A 23867-nucleotide genomic window follows, 5' to 3' on the forward strand; every position below is an offset into this window, starting at 1 on the left:
GTTTCCATGGGGTGAGTTTTGCCCTTTTTTGAATAGTCGTAATTTTCACTGAAGACAATTCATGGGCATTGCACTAGTGCAAATGATTGTAGAATGTTACCTTTTTGGATATTTCCAGAACACCCAATCATCAGTAACTAGGTATAAGATACCTAGCACATCTTGCTCAACAGATCTTGTGTATTCCAAGTCTCAGCTTAGCTTTCTGATGAAAATAGGTGTTTACTACCTTTTGGCTCCTGTCTGCCATGCAGAGCAGCAACAAGCAAGAAAGAGTGAGCTTAATTCTGTCCTGACAGGTATATAATCTAAAGAATTGCTAGCTAAACTTCAGTTACAGCATTTTTAATATTGGAGCTGATGTGGGAACCAGAACTACACAATTTGTCTTTCATACCTCAGCTTCAGTTTACAGAGGGGGAAAAAATATTTTTGTTTGTAAACTTAGCATCTTTTATATGAAAGCTATAGACAACGAGCAAACATGAATCCCCCCTTCCTATCTCCATGGTCTTTTCAGAATCGCTTTTACAGTACAACCATGCTTTAAAATACTATTACTTTACAAATAACAGTTGTCATACAGTCAATGGCTTTCTGCCACAAATTCAAGAATTTCTTTGCTCCAAATTTTATCACATCTATGCACGGTTGAAATGACCCAATGACCACAGAATCCTAGGGGACTTGACTATCATGTTCAGATATAACTATTGTATTTTTTTATGGATACATTTCCCTGATGGTCTATTATTTTAATTCAGTTTAGCTGTTTCCTTGGTGCTCTTTAGAGAGAGAAATAGTTAAGGTAGTGCTATCATTATAATTCATTATTTGGAGAACATTTTCTGAGGGGCAGAGGCCCAGTCACTCTTTGAGTGACCTCAGTTTGAGCCTCTATTTTTTCCCCACAAAATGAATTGTGCCTCTGACTACCTGATTTTAGCTTGTAAGCATGGATTTAGAAATGTATGTACTCAGATTTATAACCACAATCAAATTACAGGTACATTTTTTTTGGATGAAAATTGAGCCTGCAAAAAGGTTACCCTTTTGAAAATGTGACCCTCTATTCTTTTTAATTCTGTTTTTTTACCTGATTTATTTATTCATTTTGTAGCTAAAATTCTTTTGCACATTGTACTGCATACAAAGCAATTATCAGTGTTTTCAACATACATTTTAGGTGATCTAGTTTTATGACAAAGACATGTCAGGTTTTAAGTATTGGTAAGCCGCAGTCATAATAACTCATTGAGTCACACACCAGTAACCAGGAAAATAAATAATTTGATGCAAAGAAGCAGTAGCATCTGACCAGCACATTTTATTTCTGCCGGGGGAGGAACAAAATAAAACGAAAAACAATAATTAACTCCTGGAGTTGTATTTTTGTGAGCCATGTTGATTAAATAGTAATTTTTCTTCACTGTTTCTTTATACTTGCCAATTGAAACCAGTCTTTGCTTATTAGGCTTTGTTTTAACAAAAAATTTGAATTGCTGCTTTACTATGTTTGATTCTTTGAAATACATGATTTGGAGCTTTATCTGATGCCAACTGAATCCATTAGGAGTCTTTCCATTTCCTTGAGTGGGCACTGGATTGAAGTTTTGTCCATTTGAGCCTGCTACCTTTGAAGATAATGGCTAGACTCCTATAGGCTTCACTTGCCTTTATTTAGGATGCATCTTCCCTCACCATGTGTATGTCAGGGCCGCCCAGAGGATTCAGGGGGCCTGGGGCAAAGCAATTTTGGGGGCCCCTTCCATAAAAAAAAGTTGCAATACTATAGAATACTATATTCTCGTGGGGGGCCCTGTGGGGTCCAGGACCTGGGGCAAATTGCCCCACTTGCCACCACTACCCCGCTGCCCCAGGCGGCCCTGGTGTATGTAATCCTCATCAATGTTACTATAAATTACCGGCCTGCATCAAAAGGGAAGAATAGACCCCACCGTGCCTGTACCATTATATATTTCCTAGTAAAGTGATATGACAGAAAGTTTCACTAATATTTTTTCTTTATTTCAGGTTTCTTTTCTCCATGGAAAACTCCAAAGCCTGTAAGTTCTCATTCAAAATTACACTAATTTGAATTCATATGTCATTATCATTATAAGGCAAATTTCTTCAGGCTTTTATCTGACTTATATGCCATGAATAACATTACATTTACTTTTCTCCACTACTGTATGGTTGACTTTAATGCCCTGTAAAATAAATAAATAATGGATCATGAGATTTAACCCCTCGTTATATACCCTGTTCTATTTTTATTTTGAAGTGAATTCTTTCAAATGAAAATGTCAGTACCAAACACGTTTCATTAACAGATCTGCATCAGTTTTCCCCTTCAAAATTTGCTCCCCCCACACACTTGTAAGAGAAGCAGAATCTTATGAATTTACACATGACTAATATTAATTATTAGGATAATTATGTCTGTAATTTCAGAAATTTAGTTGGTCTTGAAGATATGAGGTTACTTAAAGCATCATATAAGCAATAAAAATTCATCCTTCTAATTACTGTTTTGAGAATATGTACGAGAGTGAATTTGTCTTCCAGTGCCAGCATTTATGTAATGGGGTTACTGTGAAACTATGAAAAAAGATTGCAAACAAACATTGTATTTATTATATTGATCCCCAGTTTTCCTGCTATATCATTTTGTTACAGCTGCGTCAGCATTCCCAATATAAAAATATTTTAAACCACTATTTTTGCCTGGCTATATCTGTTGTCTGTCTAGCTTGTCTATTTAGACCGTAAGCTCTTTGGGGCAGTAACTGTCTCTCACTGTATGTATATATATTGCATAGCAAACTGGGCCTCTAATCCCTGGTATGCATAGTTCTGCATAGTTTACATGTCAGCCATGTGATGGGACAAACTCCAGCCACAGTAGGCTGGTCAGGGCTGCTCTGGAACAATTTTTAGGGCATCTTTTCTAGATTGAAGTGGGCTGTGGTGTCTGTGAATAGAGCAGCTGAGCCAATCAAGATATTGCTGAACTACAGTGTCACCCTAAATCAATGCAGAGCAACCAAAATCTTGACTTATTCACATGTAGGTTCATGACTATGACTCCCAACAATGTCCATCACCTGACACTTGCTGCAGGGTTTATTGGATTAGATTAATCAACGGCTGCACGGGAATTCACTTAAAGTAGACAAGCAATTACATACCAATTTGCACACTCTCTCGGCCAGCAAGACCATTTCAGGGTAAAGCCGAGACAACTGAAAGACTTGCTGGCTGCAGGTTTGTTTTTATCTCTTAGACCAATTGCCAGGCTAATGAACTTGGTCTGCCCAGCCAGAGCTCTGTTAGCCAGGGAGTTTCAGAGTAAATCCTGTAGGCCTTCATGGCTACTATAGCAGTGCAGAGACCAACCATACTTTGAGTTGAAAAGCAATCCCTTACTCAACCTGTTTCCACTATCCCACCACAAGGAGGAGGGGTTGGGCTTGTGGGAGGCCTTTTTTATACCCTGCTTTTAGATCAATTTTATTTCTATTCATTTTCTTATTTTGAAAGATAGTTCTTTGTTTCTCTGGTTCTTTCAAAGAGATTATGAAAATAAGAACGCAATTAGGTTTACTATTTCTATAGATAGATTCCTAAGTGTCTTTCTGTTTCATAATGATAAGTTGTTTGATTTCACTAGTTTCTTTCCTCAGTGAGGGCAGAACTGAATTTAGTGCTCCATTGATCAGGATTCAGACCATTATTCTTCCTGATCACTAAGCACTTGTATTAACTGAGGTCCCTGTCTGTCATCTTTCCTAGACTGGCCCTGTCTCTTCTGTCATCTTTCCTACAATTTACAGGCTTTGTCTTTACTAATCTTTGAAGTTGGACATTCTTGACAAAAGGCAGGTGCATTTCTCTGTGATTCAGAAGGCCGAAATGCTGTGGACAGCCCTTCCTTGACCTGAATTCCAGTGGGCATAGTAGTTATTTCAAACAGCTTCCTTTCAGCTTAATGAAGTTTTATCAGTTTCCTACATTGAGCCTCATATGTGCCTCTTCACAAAACACTTCGGTGTATTATCTTTAGTAGTGGTAGTAAATTTTCCATTGAAACTGTTTTATTACAGAAAACAGTGAGTTTTGACTAAACACATTTTTTAGTGAAGAGTCTGCTTTCCACAGAATTTTTTTTTTGTCAAAAAAAAAGAATTTTCAAAACCCAAAACATTTTCAGTTTTCAAATGAAAACTGAAATATTTCAATTTAGATATAACACTATTGTGCCTCATAGAATTTGTAGTTTTTGTTGCTTAGTGTCCCCATTGTACTCATGGGCTGGGCTCCCCAACTGGATTACATCTACCGTGTTACATCATTGCCAGACATTCCCATAATGCACCATCTCCGTTCACTAAAATAATACACCATGGTGCCTCATGAGAGATGAAGTCCAGCCCAGCTTATAGAAGAGAATGGAAGCATGAGGCATCCAAACGACAACTGTCATGAGACACAGCAGGAGCATGTTTCCAATCAAACAATTTCATTTTTTTTTTTTTGGTGGGGGGGGATTCAAAACCTTTTTTTGTTGTTGTTGTCCTTTTCATCAACATTTTTCACAGGGGAAAAAAAGCCCTTTTCTGACCAGCACAAATTATCTGCGATATTTTGGCTGGCTAGCTTCTGGGTAGGAGCCAGCTGTCTTCATATTCATTGAACTCACCTTTGCAAAAGCAGAGATTGACTCCTTTCTAGATGGAACAGAAGAGAGACATAGCACTAAGTATCCAAGTTAGGAATACATGAAACGTCTTGAATTGCTGCTTGAAATAATATGCCTTGCTGAAACAGTACAGTATTATGGAGTGTAGAGAGTTAGTAACAGAATGTTGGATCATGACACTCCAGCTAATGATCACCAGATGTATTTATTTGGAGAGTGCTCTTGACTCTGAAACTTTACTCCGCACACTCTTGCTATGAAAGAGTCTAACTTTGTTGATTTTCAGGATATATTGCAAAGCTAAACCAGGCATTTTCTGAGGGTGTAGGTTGAAAGAAGGGATGGAGTCAGCGTTCATAGGTTAGACTCATTGTATAACTCTAGTCATCTGCCTTTGATGCCATTTGCAGTAAGGGACTGCTGACACAGCTTCAGTCCCTAGCAGGGTACATGGAGTGGCACTTGGGTGGTTCATTTTTAAGAGTTGTCTACATTAGACATTTTTTACTTGTATTAATTGATTGCCAATTAACTTAAGTCAGCTCACATGTTTGTACATGCTAGCCTAGGCACTTAATGAGAGCTTGCTCCATGCTTGTGGTGTATCTAGACTAGCACATACAAATGTGTTACCTAACAACTTCAGTGGGCATCGCAGAATTCAATTTTTGTTTTTTTATAATTTCAATGGATAATATCAAACTTAATTTTTAAGCATTTTCAAATGTTGTTGATTTACATTTTCACAGTTGCAGGAAATTATGGGGGGTATCAGACAATAGTTGTTTACTGACAATAGATGCTGAGTATCAAAAAGTTAAAGCTTTATAATTGTTAAAACAAAAATTGTCAAAATCACATGTCAAAATGTACAAAGTAAATAGCTTTAAACCAAACTCAAAGTTTTCCAGCAGCATTTTTCTTAGTTGGCCTATCTTTACATTTCAGTTATCACTGGTGGAAATATTTTGTCATTGGTTTGTGTGTATGGTGAAATCAACATTTGCCAATAAAAATCTAATTCTTCCAAGCCTAAACTTAATTAGTTATCAGTTGTTTCAAATAAAAACTCTAATGCAGACATATCTGCAGAAGATAAAATCCTGCTTTCTCCTGCAGGATACCATTGCATCCTATATTATCCCCCCTCTTGTTCATTGTGTATTTGAGGCCTTGCCACTAGGAAGTGTCAATGAGGAGCCCTGGACTTCAGTGCCTTCAACATATCACACACTGCTGTGTATCTCCATCTTGTCTAAACTGTCTGGAGGAATTGATCCCCTACCCAGTGTGGTACTTGGATGAGAACTAACTCTCTCAAACTCTATCTAAATAAGACTGGAGATGTTTTATGTGGAAGGAAGGAACCAGAAGAAATTACAAGGATTATATCAAACTCCTGGATTGAGGGAGAAACCTCACTTTTCATTATTCAGCTTTGAAATTTGAAGGTGCTATTAAAGTTTTCACTGCAACTGGATGTTCAAGTAATAGCTGTGCCTAGACTACTCTTTATCATTGGCCTTTGTCTAAAAAGATGCAACCCTTTTTTCCAGTGCAGACCTCCTTACAGTAATCAAAGCCTTCCTCATGTCTACTGTCATGCACTCTATGTAAGTTGCATGTTGGGATCAATCAGCTAATTAGGTTCATGGAGAATGTGGCTGCTTGCCTGTTAAGAGGTGCTTCATGCTTAAGGCATTTCTTAAGATGTTGGTTTTAACCTATAAATCTTGGTGGGCCTAATTCAAAAATTCTTAGTCACACTGAGAGGCACTTATCTATGTGAGTAGCTTCACTGAAGCAAATAGGTCTCTGAGTAAGTGTCACTCAACCTGAGTAGTACTGCAGAATGGGGTCCCAAATAGTGAGGGACTCAGCTGCCTGAGAGCTCACAGCTGTCTTTGTGTGACAAAGATGCAGCTGACATTGGGTGAAGGGCCTCTGGTTTAAAATAGAGGGATTTGGTAGTAAGGAGCCTTGGATGGGGAATCCTCAAATTTGGAAATTACTGCATCCCCTTTTGGTTGGACAGACTCGATTAGCCTTCAGGGAATACTGGAAAGCTCATCTATTTCCCTGGGATTTCCTAGCAGGGTGGGAATGAGGCTCAATCAGACAAGGAAGGCTTTGTACATATGTGATGGGTCCATTAAATAGTCAGGAAAGACATGGCTGTTTTTTTTTAATGATAGCTGTTTCTTCATTTGTTGTGTATTTTGATATATCTATACACACCAAGACCTTGGAATAAGAACTTTTAATTTAAGTAACTTTAAAATAATATTTAAAGTTCCTTTCATCCCCAAAGATACCCAGAAGATTTTCTAACTTTACAAAATATATGTATATTTACCACACTTGTAACTGAAGCCACTTTCTCTAGAGTGTTTGAAGTAGTCATGGTTTGTGAAAAGATGTTTTAATGTTTTATTTTCTGTATATATTTATTACAGATGATGGAGCGATGGGAGAATCAAGGCAGCCCTCAGACCAGTTTATCTGCTCCAGCTATACCACAGAGTATTCCCTTTCCAACCACCCTTCACAGGAGTTCGTTTCCTGATTCAACAGAGGCCTTTGATCCAAGAAAACCCGACCCATATGAGCTATATGAGAAGTCAAGAGCTATTTATGAAAGTAGGCGTAAGTGAAAGCCCTGTTCACCCTGCTGAGCATTTAATTATTTTAAGCATTTGCCTATGAATGTGTCAAGGCTAACATATTTTATGTAATTATATCTATTGTAGTTTAAAGCAACCCACATATGAACCCAATTATTGCATACTATTAAAAATTATTCAAACTCTACCTTGATACATTTATCCTAAAATTGTCTAAATTTTATGCTTTGGCTTTCACACAAGTTTGTTTTCTTGCTATTACCCCTCCCCGTTCTGAATTGTAAGTCCTCAAAGAAGAACAGTATACATCAAAATATCTTCTTTGTAGTTAACTGAAAAGGTGATGCAAATTTACCATTAAATTGCCCTGCTTTTCTTACCCTTAAATTGAAGTTTAAAAAGGAAATTTTTGGTTGGTTGGTTGGTTTTACTTATAGTGATTTTCTGCTAGTTGTTATAGCATACTTGCTGCTAAAAATCCACTAACCCGTAATACCTGAAGACTTATGGAAAACAAAACTCTCTCCAGCTTCTCATCCTTATTTTCTTTTTTCATGTTCTTAAGGAATATATTGCATGTATTCCACATTAAGGAAAAGACATGTTATCCCATCTATATTTGCTCCCATAACCTTTTAGATAAAAATTGTATACTGTATGTAAACAAGAGCTCTTAAATTAAGAACAACATTTAAATATTATGTGCTATTCTTTAAGATTTTTGTTCTTATAGTCATATCTTATGCTTGTATATAGCACCTTTCACTTTGAAGGCTCTCAAACTAATGTATAAATTATGTGCAAAATGTTGCACTGAATTACACTGGCATAGATCCAGATTAACTCCCTCGCCATCAGTTTGACCCTGTGTATTGGAGATGATCCTAAGCAACAAAGTTCAGATTAAGATTCAGGAACAAACTTTAACAAAGTTTGGGAGTGCCTGATATAGTTTCGTTTCAGAACCACCTCTACTATATATCACTAAAATAAGGGAAGTGTTTCAATCACTATTGATATAAAGCCACTCTGAAGTGAAATGTGATAATTTAGTAAATACTCATGAAATCTGTGTTCAGAACATTACATATAAATATCTGAAGGAGCAGAAAGAGAATTTAAATTATGTCATTATCTAATGATTGTGTCAAAGTACCCTGAAGTAGCCCTGTCTCCATCTAAAATCAGTGATCTGGAAATAAGATGTGCATTTCTCAGTCGTGCAGCATAATTACCCACAAGGATAATCTGCACTAAATTCCTTACCCTTCCTCCCCACATTCCATGTCAGACTCTCTCCATTCTTTGGCACTGTTTCACTTTGTCACCATTCTTCCATCATCCAGGCCCTTGACCTGGGAGTTATCTTTGACAATTCTCTCTCCATTGATGTACATACCCAGGCTGTGCCCAAATCTTGCTACCTCTTCCATAATAACTTCTCTAAGAGCCAACTTCATCTTTCTGTCCACACAGCTGAAACTCTTGTATAGACCCTGGATTACTGAAACCTTCTCCTATCTGGCCTTTCTTATGCCCACATCACACCCTTACACTCCATTCAAAATGCTGCTGTCAAAACCATTTGCCTCACCAATCATTCTGTATGTTTTATCCAGATGCCTTCTCTGACTACCCCTTTTCCAATGTATCAAGTTCAACCCTTCAAGGTGTTTCACATCTCTGCCCTTCCCTTATCCTCTGTTCTTGTCTCTTATCACACCGCCCGGCATCCCCTCCACTCAGCCAATGATGTTAGCTTTGACTGCTCTCTACTCCGCTCCTCCCAGTACCATCTTTGCACTTTCTTCCACATAGCTCCATATGCACACTACATGTTTCTGAAGTGATACATAAAGCCACTACTCTTTCTTCCACCAAATTCTTCCTCCGTGTAATCTATTTCTTCTGTGCTACTTCCAAAAAACAGGCCAATTAGTAATGGATAGGTTAGGGAGTAGTTGGGTATAGTTGAGTTGAGTATTTATTACACAAAATGACAGACAGTGGGCCTGATAAACATGTAATGGAATGGTGAGTTGCCTGCGTGTATAGAAAATTATACACAGTTTGATTGTGTCTTTCTTCTCCCCGCTCTTTGAGTGAGATTTTTCACCCAGCTATGGCCCTTTTTGTGATTCTAAAGCCGGTGAAGAATTTCTCAAGTACAGGCCTTGCATAGGACCATCTTTGGATATCCTGTGCACTCTCTCATGCAAGCCCTGGCATATAGGCATGTAGCACTTTGTGCATTCTTAGTAGCCCATCAGTATCCTGGGAGTTTGAAGCTACTTTTGTCCCCACTTCCCCAGCATTGCAAGAGAAGCAGCACAGAATCTCACCCTTTGTATTTTGCTTGTCTTCTTAGGCCAGTTTCAAAAATGGGTACCTAAGGTTGGGCTCCCAAGTTCATATATATATAAATAACTTGCCTGGATTTCAGAAGTGCCAAATATCCAGAATATATGGACTTGGGAATTTAATTTAATTTTAGGCATCCGTTTTTGAAAATTTTGTCTTTAGTTTATAAACACTTTAGGGCAGGAACTGTATTCCTGTGCATATGTGGACAGCACCTACCATCTTGTGGTTGTTACTTCAATACTGATAATAAATAATCATTAATAATCCAATCTCTTTCACTGTTCTGAAAAGTTATTCTCGATTGAACCTCCTGGCAGCAGTACTTGTAGAAATTGCACTTGAGCTTCTATCTACACTCGTGAGAGATACATACTGTATTTGAAAACTGTTTGAAAATGTGGGTCAGTTTGATTGCAGTGTGGACTAAGCCAAGGAGATTTGAGAAAAGAGTTAGCGGAGCCATATTTGAACAAAGTTTGCAAACAGTTTTTAAACATGACTCTCTCTCAGGGCTTTAGTGGAAAAAAAAAAAAAGAAAAGAAAGAATGTCAGTGCTGATACGTTTTTCTCCAAAGCGCTGTCTTCTGAGGAAGACTCTAAAGAGAAGTGAAAGTAAAAAGGGAGTCAGGTTTCAGAGTGGTAGCCGTGTTAGTCTGTATCAGCAAAAACAACGAGGAGTCCTTGTGGCACCTTAGAGACTAACAAATTTGGACATACGCTTTCGTGGCTAAAACCCACTTTATCAGATGTCCATCATTAACAAGTATTTTGGGTAACTCAGCATTGCTGCTCAAAATATATTTGACTTGATGTACCATTTTAAGGAGAGAGCAGCCCTTTGCAAATAATTGCTCCCCATATGTGTAGTTTCTATAATAAATGAAGTATTTTAGCAGAGCCCTGCACTTTCAATTCAGCGGAGCCTGAGCAGCCTCTTGGGGTGAAGCCATCATGGCAAGATCTGAAAAGTGCTGACTATAAACTGATTACTTGGCAACCCTGAAAAAAATACAGTGACAATCAGGAAATACATAAATGAACAGTATGAGATCTGCTTTCATCTTAGGTTCCAATATGAAGAGCTCCATATTTTTGGAGCTAAATAATAGTGGAGGCAAATATCAGGATCAATTCATATTCAGCCCTGAACATGACTCAAATATGAATACAATTCAAAGTCAAGTATAAACATTGGGATAGGGCATTTGTCCCCAAATAGGTGATTTTATACCAAGAAGGAGTTTTTCTCATCCATCAAAAAAAATCTTCTGACCCACATGGGTGAGAGTCCTTAGACTAGGTTTCTAGTTCTCATTGCTCACCACTCCTTCTGCTCTGCGAGTGATTCTAATCTACCATGTTCAGTAGCATATGCCATGCCAGTGTTGTCCCTATCTGGAGAAAAGATAACAATCTTGGGTAGACTTTCTTGACCATATCTGTTTAAATGTTTGGTTTCACTTGAGTTCTGCCCTCATGGCAACTGGAAATTATAGATAATTGTAGACAGAGACATAGAAGTCATGAACCAGAACTGGACCCAAAAGAAACAAGCACACAAGGCTACAGTAACCGTACTTCCCTGTTTGCTGGGAACATCCTGGGGTTTCATGCATCTCTGGAACAAGATATATTGAAATCAGTGTTTTCCCAAGTTTTAATTGATTCTTCTTTGCTTATGTCATCCTTCAAATTTTTTTATTTAACGCTTGAGAGCTGAAAACACATGCATATTCCCCAATCCTAATAACTTAAAATTTCTTCCTCCCACAGTCTTACCCCCACAACCTTAAATCATTCTTCTGAGCCCAGCAGTGTCTCCATTCTTCCTGCCATTTTAGTTCTATGGATGTCATGGACACAGCTCTTTAGCACTTTGAATTCATCAAGCAGATTATTCTTCCCCCCTTATTAATGTATTATGTAATAGATTAATAGATTCGAAGGCCAGAAGGGACCACTGTGATAATCTAGGCTGACCTCCTGTATAACAAAGGCCATAGAACTCCTAGAATAATTCCTAGAGCAGATCTTTTAGAAAAACATCCAGTTAATAATCCCTAGAAACCCACTCCAGGCCCTGCTGAAATTTGAACCTAGGATCTCATAGTTACTAGGCAGCACGGCATAAATTCTCATAGAATATTTCCTGGAGCCCCGAGGCTCAGGACTTCAGCCCTGCGGAAGGCACTGGGGCTCAGGGCTTCTGCCCCAGGGGACGCGCTGGGACTCCTGCGGATTTGAAAATATTTACCAGAGCTCTGATCCAGACAGCTCTGGTTAAAGGTAAGCCCTGCTAGACAGGTACATTTAGCCAACTAAGCCACGCACCCTTTTAATTTAAAGGTATAGGACCAACTCAGGCCCCTGCAAGGGGTTATCTGGGATTTGAATCCAGGACCTCTCATACCCAAAGCGTGACTCATACCCATAGATCAACAAACTGGCAATGTGAAAAACAAAGTGCAGGGAACCTGTTAACCAGTCAAAGGATTGTCAGCTAAAGTGGAGGTTGCGGGGGTGGGGAAAGGGTTTCAAAATAACACACACCAAGCCTCATAGCAGATGGTTGTGTCAGTTTGATACTCTTCATCATGCTTACACTTAAAGTTTAAAAGAAAAGTTTAATTACATTTATAGAAAAAGCACTCATCCCAAAATAGACTTATTGCCTCAATCTCATGGCATGACCATGAGGGAAAAGTTTTATTTTCCCCCAAAAATCCAACTAATCCTGTTGTGGAATCATTTGGGAAGAAAGGGATGGTACTTGATATTTTTTTCATATTCACAATTAATCTGTATTTATTAGATCAGCTCAGCTTTATATCATACTAGTACTACTTTGTATTTATGTAGCCCCTTTCATCTGAAGATCTCAAAGCACTTTACAGACACTCTCCTATGGTGTGGATGGAATGGTATGTAAGTTCTCCCCATCCTCCCGCAGTTACTTTTCTATATTAAATACTGATTGTTGTAAATATACAGTTTATGAGGAACAGTTTGCCCAGCATCCTCTGCAGTAACACATCAGTCAAGCTCTGATGTGAAAAGTTGTCAGGACTCTATATGGCATAATGTTCCTTGTGGTATAAATGATTTGCAATAGAAATTCCATTGTACTTTACTCTAATGAAAGGGTTAAAGTGAAATGTTTCTTTCCAGTGGTTAAGATACATACATCAGTCCAAGGCTGCTGAGGTGACACAGAAATGCCAGTAGAAAGAATGTGATCAACTAGCAATAAGCTCTTATTAGAAGTGAAATGTGGACAGCTACAGTTCCGGCTTTTACTGACAGGCCAAAAATTCCTGCTTTCTAAATCTTTCATGTTGCTTTTTCTTCTGATCAAAGTAGCAGTAATGTACTTGTCAGTTATTAAAAATCCATCATCTATAAGTGTGTGCTTGTAATGGGATGCATTCACCTCTCATGAGCACTGCCTTGGCCAAATGCACACATCTGCATGCTCTCTCTCAGATTGTCCCTGCTCTGGGATAGAGCAGTGCCCGAGGGGTCCCTCCCTGGAGACAATGACGTCGCCTTCTTGGGGCTTCCTGGCTTACAGCCCTGGGCCACTATAGTTCAGTTTCCCCTCTGGGGTGCCTCAATGTCCAGGCCACTTCCCCACAGTGTCTAATGGGGGGGGACCCAGGCCCGCCCACTACTCCGGGTCCCAGCCCAGGGACCCTCTAGTTCGCAGCTATTGGCTGTGTCCCTTTAACTATGTCGCACGGCTTCTCTAATTCCCTGGGCCACTTCCCCAAAGCCCCGCACCGTCTTCACCCTTACCTCAGGGCTTTGTCCTAATGGAGTCCCAGCAACCAGCTCAGGGCTCCTTCTCACTGTCCCTGGCTTCTGGCAGCACTACCTCATCCTAAGTCCTGTAGCTCTGTCAGCCAGCCACACACCATCCACACTCCTTCAGCTCCAACAAGGAACTGAACTGCCTCTGGCCCTCCAGCTCTTCTTTTACTAAGCTGCTGGGCCCCGATTGGCTGTGTCCCACACAGTCTCTCTGGGCCGCTTGAAGGAGGACCCGCTCCGCTACCCTTTTTGGGGGCGGGATGTGGCAGGGCCACGAGTCCTCCAGCAGGGGGCCTCAGAGGGTCTGGTATACCCTGTCAGACCTCTCCCTTCAGAAAGGATTAGGGTGGGGGCATTTCCCCGAAAACAGTATCGACCCCTGTGCGGGAGAAGAAATCTGTATTCCCATGTTGGGACCCCAGGCAATGTCCTATTGTGAAGGTCGTACGATTGCAACACCAGATACCATCATGTAATCTGGGGGGTTGTGTCTTTCATGGCTTGCATCCACTTCAAAGGAGCGTGGTCTGTGAGGAGTTCAAACGGGGCTCCAAATAGCTAGTAACACAATGCCACCACTGCCCTGCGGATAGCCAAGCACTCTCCTTCTATGGTGCAGTACCTAGTCTCCTGCAGCTGAAGCTTTTTCCTCAGATAGAGGATTGGGTGGTCTGTCCCTTGGAAGTTCTGGGACAGTACAGACCCAAGTCTACAGTGGACACATCTGTGTGCAGGATAAATTATAAGGCAAAGTAGGGGCATCGGAGCACTGGCTGCTGCCCCAAAATGTCTTTTATGTTTTGAAACGCCACCTGGCATTCCTGTGTCCATAGTACCATATTCAGTACCGACGTCTTGGTCAGGTCTGTCAATGGTGCCACTAGTGTCTCAAAATGGGGGATAAACTGTCTGTAATAACTGGCCAGTCCTAAAAAGGCCCAAACCTGGTTTTTTGGTTTGTTTTTGGAACTAGAGTTTTTTTTAAAGCTGCGGTTTTATCTTGTAGGGGCTGTATCTTCCCGTTCCCTATCAGAAACCCAAGGTATTTGGTCTCTTGCATACCAAACTTTCATTTCTTTGGATTCACTGTGAGCCCAGCCTTTCTCAGTGACTGAAGAACAGATGCTACGTGCGTTAAGTGTGACCACCAATCTTCACTGAAAATCACTAGGCAGCTCCAAATTGACCATGGTGACACAGTACCTGATCCATCAGGCGTTGGAAGGTGGCTGGCGCCCCATGTAATCCAAAGGGCATAGTTATAAAATGGGCAGCCCTAGGAGGGTGGCAAATGCAGTTTCTTCCTGGGAGTCTTTTGTAAGGGTATTTGCCAATACCCTTTGGTTAAGTCCAATGTTGTTATGTACCTTGCCTTTCCAAACTGATCCAAGAGTTCATCCACTCGGGGCGTAGGATAAGCATCGAACTGTGAGGCTGCATTTAGGGCCCTGACATCCACACAGAACCAGGTGGTGCCATCTGGTTTGGGCACCAGGACCACTAGGCTGCACCAAGGGCTTTGAGATTCCTCAATAACCCCCAGCTCCAGCATTGCCCAAACCTCTTATTCTACAGCCTCCCAGAGCTTTTCAGGAACTCGGTAGGTCTTGTGTTCTGGTTTGGCAGTCAGATTCATCCTGATTTGATGGGCTACTAGAAGAGTCCAACCCGGCTGAGAGAAGAGATCATCAAAGTATCCCAGAAGATTTCTGGTCTGCCATTGCAGGCGTGGAGGGAGGCATTCTGCTATGGGTACATCTGCAGTGTCTGCTGGGGATTTCACCTCCAATCCCAAGTCATCCGGCAGGTCCGGGGTGGGAGGGTCTATAAATAGACAGTTATGTGCTTTCCGTGCTTTTAACAAGTTTACATGGAAAATTTATTTTTCCCTTCTCTTATCTGGGCAATAGATCTCATAGTCCATGTCCCCTATTTGTCTTATGATCTTGAAAGGCCCTTGCCATTTGGCCAAGAGCTTACTTTCAGAGCTGGGTAACAATAGCAAGACCCGGTCACTGGGTTGATAGACTTTCTCCTGGGCTCCTTTATTATAGTCGCGAGCCTGGGTTTGGTGGGCCCACTCTAGATTCTCTCGGGCGAACCTGGCCACCTGATGTAGTCATTCACGCATTTGTAACACATATTGAATTACATTTTGGACTCGGGATGGTTGCTGTTCCCATGTTTCCTTGAGAAGGTATCCCTCTGGGTCACCGGCCATAAAGCAGCTCAAACAGGGAAAATGCTGCGGACCTCATAAGATAGGGCAAGAGTTGGTCCCAACTGTGAGGATCGGTGCTAATTTTTTCAACATGTTTTTCAAGATTCGATTGAACCTCTCCACCAGGCCATCCATTTGAGGGTGGTACATGGAGGTCCTGAGAGGCTTAACCTTGAGAAGTGTCCACACCTTCTTTAACAACTGGGACATGAAATTTGTCCCATGGTCAGTCAGGATTTTGGTAGATAAGCCCACCCAAGAAAAAAGTTGAACTAGCTCTGTTGCTACAGTTCTTGCAGTTATTGAGCGCATGGGGACCATTTCTGTCTGTCGTGTGGCATAGTCCACCACGACCAGTATGTGTTGGTGGCCCCAGGCACTTTTCTCGAGGGGGCCCACAATATCGACCCCTATCCTCTCAAAGGGCATATTTACTAGCGGTAGGGGTAGTAGAGGAGCCCACCCTGAACCCTTTCGTGCAACCTGCTGACGACAGGACGCACAGAAATTAGCAGTCTCCTTATAGATCCCCAGCCAGAAGAACTGAGCCAATAAGTGGGCTAATGTTTTTTCCCAGCCAAGATGTTCAGCTGATGGTATTGAATGAGCCAGCCACAAGACATCCTTCCTGGCTTTCTGGGGTACCAGGAGTTGGTAACAGGCTTCTCTTGTTTTTGGGTCAACATCAACATCAAACTCGGTAGAGTATATTATTCTTTAGTTCAAAATGGGGAAATTGGGCAGCTTAAGCCTCCTGGGTAACCATCTCGTCAATCACTGCTATTCAGGCATATGACTCTCTCAAAGTGGGTTAAATGGGCTAAATCTATGACGGGATGATGAACCCCCTGGAGAGGTTCTCCTGGATCAGAAAGCGCTTCTCCCCAGATCTGCTGAGACAGTTCCCCAGCCAGATGGGTCTGTAACCAGGCCCTCCCTTCTTCTTGGCATTGCCTTCAGGACTGCCTAATCCTCTGGGTTTGGGCAGACCCCTCCAAAAAGTCAGATTTCAGTAGTGGAAATATCTCATTCAGCTTTTGGGGTATCGGCTCAGCTGGAGTTGGAGGTTCGGATCGGGGTAGGAGCAAAGAGGGGAACTGTTGCCAGTCTCTCCCACATATAACCTTCCAAGGAAGGCATTTTGTTATTCCAACCCGAATTTTTGCTTCGTGATCACTCACCTTCAATTGTACCCAAGTGGTTGGGTAGGAGTGGAGATCCCCATGCAAATGTCACCTTCCGGGGCGAACATATTGGAGGGTGATAAGGTTGAGCAGTGACTCTCGAACCAGGGCTTGGGAGCACTCTGAGTCCACCAGCCCGGGCATAATGCACCTCCCACAGTGACTTGGGCCACATAAGCCTTATGCTACTGGTCGAGCCTGGTCTCAGAACTATTACACATTTCAGTGACCCCAAAGTCTAAGAAGTCACATTCCATGACAGGACAAGATCGGCTGAAGTGCCCTGGCCTCCCACAGTGAATTCATACCAGTGGGCCACTAATAGGGTCTGGTTAACCCCTTCTCTTTGTGGTTTCTGAGGTGTGGCTCTGCGAAAGGAGGACAGGCATCCATTGGTGTTCCGGGGCTGGATCCAGAAGGACTTCCCTCCTGGTCGGCTGGGGTTTCTTGGGTGCCCCCTTTGGCAACCAGGCAGAGTTCTCTGGACCCTGGGCCTGTCAGTTGTCAGGCCTCAGCGGAGTATATTTACCAGGCCAGGCAGCGAACAAATAGTTGTAATCTGGACCACAGTGGCAAATGAGTCGGAGCTATGCTGCCGAGCCCATGGTTGAATTGGCATTGGGATATGTCTAGGTACTGCTCTAAGACTATTGCGTCTATGATCTCTGCAGTCATTTGGACCTCACAGCGTAGCCATCAGGTGTCCCAGTCTTTAAGGCATTGGGCTACGGCCCGGGGGCAAGCCCCTGAGGCAAAAAGCTCTGAGCGGAACCTGCACCGGTGGGTTTCTGGGGATACTCCCAGGCAGTCAAATATGGCAGCCTTCACTGTCCAATAATCTCTCGCTGCTTCGTCATCTAGAGCCCAGTAAGCCGCCTGAGCTTCCCTGGACAGGGATGGGGCCAGGCGAGTGGCACGGGTGTCTTTATCCCAAGCAGCAGTTGTGGCTAGCCACTCAAAGATGACTAAGTAGGTCTCCGGATCATCATGTGGCCCAAGATTGGCCAGTGGAATCCCCGGCCCAGAGTTCAACTGGTTTGAGGAGGCTGAGCTAGTTAGTCACTGCAACAATGCTTTCTGGAATTGCTGTTCCTGCTGCCGCCAGTGCTGCTGGAGCTGAACCACCTGTAGGAGTACAACCTGCTGTTGTTGAGAAGCTCTCTGCACCTCATGTTGCGCTTCAACTAGTGCCCTCCAAGTTTCAGTAGTGCTGTGCTGCTGCTGGGCCAGCAGCCTTACCAACTTCTCCATTGTCCCCTTGTTTCAGGGGCCGGGTCCCAAACTCCCCACTTCTGGTAACAATGTAACAGGGAACACTCTCTTGTGAGCGCCCCCTTGGACGAGTGCATGCGCCTGCACACTCTCTCTCAGATTGTCCTTGCTCTGAGATAGATCAGTGCCCCAGGGCTCTGTCCCTGGAGACAATGTTTTTGCCCTCTTGAGGCTTCCTGGCTACAGCTCTCCAGCTGGGCCACTATAGTTTAGTTCTCCCTCTGGAATGCCTCAATGTCCAGGCCACTTCCCCACAGTGGCTAATGGGGGGTGGAGGGGACCCGAGCCCACCCACTACTCCGGGTCCCAGCTCAGGACCCTATAGATCACAGCCATTGGCTGTTTCCCTTTAACTATGTCACACAACTTCTCTAATTCCCTGGACCACTTCCCTGTGGACCCGCACTATCTTCACCCTTACCTCAGGGCCTTGTCCTGATGGAGTCCCAGCAACCAGCTCAGGGCTCCTTCTCACTCCCCCTGGCTTCTGGCAGTGCTGCCCTGTCCAGGGCTCTGTCAGCCAGCCACACACCAGTCACACTCCTACAGTTCCAGCAGTGAACTGAACTGCCTCTGGCCCTGCAGCTCCTCTTATACTAGGCTGCTGGGCCCTGATTGGCTGTGTCCTACACAGCCACTCTAGACAACTTCTCCATTACCCTTTTATGGGCGCGGTGTGGCAGGGCCACGACAGCAGGGGGCCTCAGAGGGTCTGGTATCACAGTGCTGTAATCTTATGCTGTCAAATATTTTGACAAATTTGGAAAAGAACAAAAAACTAAGTCCACAACAACTTGTGGATCCACTTTAAACATATACATAGTACATGTATTCATGTAATGCATTATTACCTTTAATAAAATAAGGAAATCAAAGCTTTTTCACCTACAGGGTTATGAAACTTTTTCTAGGATTGGGGGATTTCACTTAATTCAAGCACTTTTATTTTAATGCAAATCTCACCCTTTATTTCTTCTAATACAGGTGCTCAATTCGAGTTTGATTTAAAATATCAGCAACTGAGAAGATTTGTCAGATAGCATTATACTGATGGACAATATGTCACCTTGAAACTTCCATTAATAAAGGCAATGGTTAGGCTCCTTGTAGTGGTCCCTCACTCTCCGGTCCAGAGGGAGGCCACTCTGCCTTGCTGTCAGGGGTGGTAGCCTTTGGGCTCGGGCTGCTCTGGTGGGGCCGAGCCATACACAGTCTATGGTTCTGGGCCCGTCTAACGGAGGCAAACTCATCATGATAATCTGGGGCTCCTGTCCTTACCGTGGGCAGGGCAGTGCCCAATGTAGTCTTTAGCCCGCAGCCTCTCAGCTGGGTCTGACACCAATTAACAGCTCCTGGCCCAGGCAGCCAACAAATACGCCGAGTCAATAAGCTCTAACTCTTTGGGTAGGGCCGAGCAGGGATAGGGCTCAGGCAGACAACAAGCACACACAGTCTCAGGGTTCAGGAATGGGTGAGCACCCACACAGTCTAGGGGGTTCCAACAAGAGTTGAGCACCCAGCAGCCAGTCTAGGGTGCTAGCGGGGGTGTTCACGGAGCACAGGCCTCCTGGCCTAAGGTGGGGAATCGGCCACCCTGGGGTTGGGATGGCAGGGGGACGCCGGCCTGCCCTATTCCACCACAGCCCAGGGCCCTAACAGTGGCAGAGTGGTCTGCCACTGGGTCGGCAGGGATCCAGCCACAACACGGCCATCTAGAAGTATTCAGCCCTTTAGCCGGCTAGTCATCGGCTGCCCCTGGGCTACTTCCTATCTCCCTGGGATTTAGTACCTCTGTCCTCCACAGGTCCTCGGGCTCTTTGCGGTATACAGCCAACTGCAGTCCCAGCAACTCCTCACCTGGGTCCATTTCCTCTGGGGGCAGGGGGCAGCAGAGCGCAGGTTCTGCTCCTGGGTGCTGCCGCAAGACAGAGGTGTCCATCTCCTCCACTGGCTCCCACCCAACTGAGCTGCAGAGCCCTCCCTTTATACTTCCTGACTTGCCCTGGTACTTCTGGGGGGCGGGGTGGGTTAGGCTCCGCCCACCAAGGGGAGTGCAGTTGGTGATCCCATGCTCTCCAGTCTGGAAGGAGGCCACTCTGCCTCACTACAGTCCCTAAATGTGATGCTTTCATAGTGCAGATAAAATTCAGTTTTTAATAGGTTTGTAGATTCAGCACATTTTCACCTTAGGGCCAGTCCTACAGTCTGCAGCAATCAGAACTCACAAGTCAGTAATTTATCTGCCTAAGGACATCACAATTGAGCCATTATCAAGTAGAGCTGGTGAGAAATCTGGACAAGTTTAAACATTTGATGAAAAATTAAAAGAAAATTTCCACACATCCCCCTCCCCCCCCCCGCTTACTTTTTCAACCAAAATTTTTCATTTTTTTTTTTTTCAACTAAAAGTTTTTCTCTGGCTTTTTTTGCATGTTTTAATCATCTCTGTTGAGGATGTCACATACACTATAATACTTCAAAGAAAAGTTTTCAAATAAGTTATATTTTATTTTTGAAATCATTCTTAGAAGTTCTTTCTTCATGAGGCAGCTATGGTCTGGTGGACTGAATGTGAGACTACGAGTCAGAAGATCTGGGTCCTAGTTTCAGATCCACTACTAAGTGCTGTTTGGCAAGTCATTTAGCCTCTATGTTCGTCAGTCCCTCCTTCTGTAATAGTGAAAATGCTTTACAACCTTTGTAAAGTGCTTTGAGATAAATCATGAAGTCACTGTATAAGTGGAAAGTATTACTTACTGTTATCAAACTATTCTCTACAATATAGTTAAGGTGACTAAGTTACAGTGAAATATCTCCTCTGTACCATACAATTTTGTTCCACATCCTTTGCCACCCCAATCTATGATATAGAAAAATTCTTACATTTTGTGGATACAAAATAGAATTAACCCCTCTGGAATCAGAGAGAAATATTAAATGGAGAGGCCAATTTAAGAGGCACATATTAAATCATTCCTGTACTGCGCATCTTTTCAGAAAGAGTTCCTCATCATTACAAAACATTTTTGTTGGTTATATGAGCTGCCAATATAACCAAAAGCATTTTCAAATAGGATTATGAGACTATCAACACTCCAGTACCTGGATGAAAAGTGATTTTGATTGCCAAATTTTAAAGATGCAGCAATCCCTTTCTCTCAAATAATTCACACTGTACAAAAAGTTGCACAAGTTCATTTTCTCCACAATAGCAGACCAGGAAATAGAATGCATTTATAAATGGTAATTTAACAATATAATGAATATAATTTAAATTGAATCACTGAAGCAATAGGTCACAGGTTATAGTCTCCTTTTGATGTGGATATAAGTCTAATGGGATTGCAGGCATGAAACATTAGGCAAACAGATCCTTCTGTATAAGTGTGGAAAGGGCACTGGGGTATGATCCTAGTCCCATTACACTCATTGGAAAACCTCCTCTTGACTTTAAGAAGAAGCAGGGGTGGAGCTCTTGTAAAATATATTTGTTAGTATTAATTTCTTACTATGTGTTTATTCAGCGCTCAGCACAATGTGAGCCAGGTGCTATGGCAATATACATATTAAATATTATTATTGCTATTTTATTATCATCATAGTGTCTAGGAGTCTCAGTCATGCACCAGGGCTCCATTGTGCAAGGCACTATACAAACAAAGGGCGGTAGATGGTCCCTGTCCGCAAAGAGCTTGCACTCTAAATAGACAAGACAGACACAGGCTGGGGGAATGGGTAGAAACACCAGCAGAGTGAACAATGTGATGGCAGCAAACATCAGGTTAGCGCCACAATTGTGTGTATGTGTGTGTGGGGGGGGTAATCCGGAGGGCATCAGATGAATGGAAAGAAAAGGGAAGGGAGGATGAGGGGGACAGGGCAGGGGAGAAGAGGGGAAGATATGTGTGTGGAATGAAGTTGAGGTGATGAGACTGTGAGGGAGAGGGAAGGATCCTAGTATGCCCAGTTTTGGATCCAGGGTGGTGCTAGTTCTTTCCCCACAGGGTAAGTAATTCTCAGTGGTGTCAATGGGAAGTATGTTATCATGTTCCTGGCTCCAATGAAATCAATGGGAGTTTTGCTATGGACTTCAGTGGGGTCAGGATTCCACTGTCTAATTGTTCTTACCTGACCTGAAGAAGAGTTCTGTGTAAACTCTAAAGCATGTCTCTTTCACCAACAGCTTGTCTCTGACACATACCTTGCAAACTTCAATTCAAAACAACCAAAATGAACCTAATAGCCTACAGATAATCTGCTTTTAAACGAAAAGCATAAAATATACAGAGAGATATTCAGCCCTGCCAGTTCTGGTTCTCACCACTCTGGCAGCAAATAGCAAATTTAAATTTGGCTTAGAATTCCTCTAATGTAGGAAAATCCCCTAGTGCAGGTATCTAGCCAGACCCTTCACAACCCCTGCACTCTGGCATGCCACAGCTGCTAGAATGGCCCTTTTGAGCAACTGCCAAACATCTCCTCTTCCCCAAACCTACAGTGGATAACTTATGTATCAACCTTCAGCACTGATGATCAGCAGCATAAAATCCTGACCCTTCAACAAGAAGGCGTAGGACTCGCCCACTTGTGCTAAAGGAATTACATTTAACTGGTCACAGTAATAGGTTCCTCTGCAGTATCTAGACCAACCAGCAGAGTTGGACATGACAAACTTAGCCAGTGCAATACCCTTACACTGTTATGGCTCCATCTACCAGGAAGCAAGGAGGCATGGGCCAGTGTAGAGGGACCAGATTGTCTGCTTCCACTGCAGTCTGACTGACTTTCTTTGTCCAAGAGACAAATAAAAATGAGCTCTGCTTGAAGTTCATAAATGGGCAGAGAGCGTCCAGCCAATTGTTTCCTTCACTGTCTTTATCTCAGGATTTTGATGCCAGGCTGCCTGTAGTCAGCCCTTCCCCAGTTCTTTTTCTCTTATTGAAACTGCTTCCTCACAGTGCTACTTCCACACAAAGGGCCCATTGGAAGCATCAGAAATGAGTATTTGAACCTGACTAGCTCCATTCCAGCACCCAGCACATCCTCCACCTAGCAGGCTGTGGGAGAAGCCACAGAGATGGGAGACAGAATCCTGCTACTCCTCACGAAATTTCATAAGTCCCTTGTGGTTAGGTTAATTTCTATCAGAACTGCCCCTTGTCGGATTGATCCTGGCATCTTCAACCTTTGTTCTGGATCCCTCCCTTTGGTCAATACACGAGAGAAGAGTTCAGTTAAACCATGGTGTTTTTCTTAGTTCCTCTGAAGATACCGATTGGCCCAGATACTGGCCTCCAGGGTGATGATGGCTTTGTCCCATCACTCCATAGTTACCCACTGGACAAAATAGCCCCTGAGCTCCTAACACTGTATGTGGCACAGGGAATCTGTTACGGATCTTTTCAGTGGAAAAAGAGCTTCATTACAGCAGAACGTCCGACTGTTCTTCCCTTCCAAAGATTCTGAAGGTTTCCATTCATCTTGGGTGTGGGATTCTGACACTAACATACTCTTTCCATTGACTCCCTATCTCAGTCTGTTCATAATAGAGGGAGATTTTATCTGTGTTCTTACTTTACTAATATTAGTACAACTACCTTCTCTCTGGAGCCATCACTATTGTCATCCCATCACTCTCTGGCCCAAAGATATCTGGGGCAGAGTCATTCCTCTTTCTCCACTTCTGC

The 23867-nt window shown here is 42.8% G+C and overlaps 1 protein-coding gene across 11 annotated transcripts in view; it reads left to right on the forward strand.

The window, feature by feature from the left end:
• The window catches only part of MAGI2 (membrane associated guanylate kinase, WW and PDZ domain containing 2), a 1117725-nt gene that overhangs the window by 987956 nt on the left and 105902 nt on the right, over positions 1-23867 (forward strand). For 10 of the 11 annotated variants that reach the window (XM_034765732.1, XM_034765767.1, XM_034765757.1 and 7 more), the window contains 2 exons: positions 2035-2066; positions 7162-7351. In XM_034765732.1, the coding sequence (XP_034621623.1) occupies positions 2035-2066; positions 7162-7351 (222 nt within the window). The remainder of the gene's footprint in view (positions 1-2034; positions 2067-7161; positions 7352-23867) is intronic. The other variant, XM_034765751.1, reaches the window with a different exon arrangement.

The sequence above is a fragment of the Trachemys scripta genome, chromosome 1, assembly GCF_013100865.1.
Source record: "Trachemys scripta elegans isolate TJP31775 chromosome 1, CAS_Tse_1.0, whole genome shotgun sequence".
In the NCBI taxonomy this organism is placed as follows: Eukaryota; Metazoa; Chordata; order Testudines; family Emydidae; genus Trachemys; species Trachemys scripta.